This window comes from Tamandua tetradactyla, chromosome 8 (genome assembly GCF_023851605.1).
Source record: "Tamandua tetradactyla isolate mTamTet1 chromosome 8, mTamTet1.pri, whole genome shotgun sequence".
NCBI lineage: Eukaryota > Metazoa > Chordata > Mammalia > Pilosa > Myrmecophagidae > Tamandua > Tamandua tetradactyla.
The window spans coordinates 70,485,821-70,488,512 of NC_135334.1; the positions used below are offsets into that span (position 1 = coordinate 70,485,821).

At 45.9% G+C, this 2,692-nt stretch overlaps 1 protein-coding gene across 1 annotated transcript; it reads left to right on the top strand.

The window, feature by feature from the left end:
- The first annotated feature begins 1,485 nt into the window (after nucleotides 1-1,485).
- On the top strand, nucleotides 1,486-2,460 carry LOC143645126 (olfactory receptor 2AT4-like). The gene has a single exon (XM_077114718.1). The coding sequence runs from the start codon at nucleotides 1,486-1,488 to the stop codon at nucleotides 2,458-2,460; it is 975 nt and encodes a 324-aa protein (XP_076970833.1).
- Nucleotides 2,461-2,692: the final 232 nt, after the last annotated feature.

Consider the following 2,692-nt stretch of genomic DNA (forward strand, 5'->3'; position numbering starts at 1 on the left):
ATGTTTCCCTTTCTTCCTCCCTTCCTTCCTTCCATCCTTCCTTCCTTCTCTGTCTTTCCTTCCCTTCCTCCCTCTCTCTTTTAAAAAAAAAAAGAAAAAAAAAAAAAAGAAACAACACACTGGAGAGTCAACTGTCCACGCTTATTTTAGACACAAAGCAAGTTGCCAGTCACCACTGCATATCTAGGAGCCAGACTACACAATGCAAATCAAACTTAGAGCAAACCATGGAATTTTTTTAAAAGGTAGTGGAGAAATGGGGACGTCAGGCTGGGATTGAAAGATCAAAAAGTTTTTCTCCAGTTCTGACATTCTTTGATTCTAGGATATGAGAGGTCTTTTTGTTTTGTTTGTGTTTTAGGAAAGAAAGGTGATATATTCTAAGAAATGAAAGGGAAACTCCTCATGGAATCATGGGTTAAAACATCAGGAAAATGTAAACATGAATCTATCTAGATTGCTTAGTACTTTCTTTAGTTCAAAACTCCCATCCCAGATTGACCCAAGCACACTCTTAGTGAATACAGAGTCTTTCAGGACCACCTCAGACATAGAGTTCTTTTGTCTTTAGGCAGCTATAGCTTTCAGTTCTTTGTATCCTTTATAGTAACAATGTCTCTCAGGGTAGCTCCTTGAGGCTCCTAATGAGTTGGTATTACAGGAGCCAGCAGGAGAGTGGGCCTGAAATCACTCAGTGGGAGTACCTGTGAGGTGCAGCCACCGAGAGGAAACATTAATGGAGTGCCGAGGAAGTGTCCTGGGGTCTCTGCTTCTGTACAATGGGAGAAGATCGACCTATTGCTCAGTCTCAATCAGGAAGTGAGTCTCCCATAAAGGGCACTTGTTCCTCCCACCCCTGAAGCATAGAGGGACTCAGAGTACTCATAGAGGCGGGCAAAGTTGCTGCACCAGAAAATGAGAAAGGAGCCATTCCCTGGGTCATGAGTAGAGTGAGCAAGGCAGCATGTGGCAGGATACATTGGGAAAATTAGCTCTCCCTAGTGATGTGGTGTTAAAGGCATCATCTAGTAGAGCTTTTAACAAGTGCAAAAGAAAATACAGGAACTTAGGGACCTAAGAGTCCTGATGCCACGAAGACTGTGTGGAACTGGAGCAGATGACTGCCTGGAGCTCTTTCAATGCATCTGTCACAGCTGTAGCTAAATAACCAACTATGTGATTGACTTTCTAATGTATTATTTTTGTAGTACTTAAGTTCCAATAAGGTAGGAGGTTTGAGTACATCATTTATCTTCTCACAGCCTTGCATGTTGTTCTACGCTTTAAGTATTTGGTAGAATTGGGGCTTAAGAAGGAAATGTCAATAAGGGATACCACTATCAGTCCTCTAGCCTTGGCTGTAAATGATTTGGGTCGTATTAGTTGTATAGTAAGCTGTACAGAATTCTCATTCCAAACTCCTGGTTGTTCTGGTTTCCAGATGCTGTGGCTTCCTGCCACCGTGGCATCTAGCACCGTCCCACCATGGAGGCCACAGCATGTAATGCAACATCCGAAGGCTCTTCACCCATCTTTTATCTGGTGGGCATCCCCTCCCTACAGCCGTTCCTCTTCCTCCCTGTCTTCTTTCTCTTTCTGCTCTTCTATGTCCTTGTTCTGGTGGGTAACGCCTTGGTCCTGGTGGCTGTGGTGGCAGACTCCCGCCTCCACAAGCCCATGTACTTTTTCCTGATCAACCTCTCAGTCCTGGATATTCTTTTCACCACATCCACTGTCCCCAAGATGCTGTCCCTACTCCTACTCAGGGACCACTTCCTCAGCTTCCCTGCCTGCTTCTTGCAGATGTACCTCTTTCATAGCTTTTCCTGCTCTGAAGCCTTCATCCTGATGGTCATGGCCTATGACCGCTATGTGGCTATCTGCCGCCCACTGCACTACTCTGTCCATATGACCCCCCAGACCAATGCTGCCCTAGCAGCCAGTGCCTGGCTCACCGCCCTCCTCCTGCCCATCCCAGCAGTGGTACAGACCTCTCAAATGGCATTTCACAGCACAGTTCATATATACAACTGCTTCTGTGATCACCTGGCTGTGGTCCAAGCCTCCTGCTCTGACACCACTCCCCAGACTATCATGGGCTTCTGCATCGCCATGGTGGTGTCCTTCCTGCCCCTTCTTCTTGTGCTTCTCTCCTATGCCAACATCCTGGCCTCGGTACTTTGCATCAGCTCCCGAGAAGGCCGCTCAAAAGCCTTCTCCACCTGCAGCTCTCACCTCCTGGTGGTCAGCACCTACTACTCATCCATTGCCGTAGCCTATGTGGCCTACAGGGCTGACCTGCCCCTCGACTTTCACATCATGGGCAACGTGGTGTTCACCATTCTCACACCTGTTCTCAACCCCCTCATATACACCCTAAAGAACAAGGATGTCAAGGCAGCCATCACCAAAATGGCATGTCCCCAGGACCCACAGCATTCCAGGACCCTATATCCTTAGATGCAGTTAACTCAGCTCCCAGCTCACCAGTGCTCTAAGAACAGAGAAGACCATCAAAAAAGTTATTTAAGAAAAGCATGACTTACAGCACAGCCAAAAATGTACCACTGACACTTCCATTTCCTTTAATGATAGGCTAAATAATTAAATCAATCCTTCTGTGGAAAGGACTAAAACAATGTCAGATAAAATATAAAAGTTTCTGCTTAAAAATACCAAAGAGAATTTTTAA

Excerpts from the sequence above, each read along its gene's own strand:
- LOC143645126 (XM_077114718.1), top strand. The coding sequence starts at position 1,486 with ATGGAGGCCACAGCATGTAATGCAACATCCGAAGGCTCTTCACCCATC.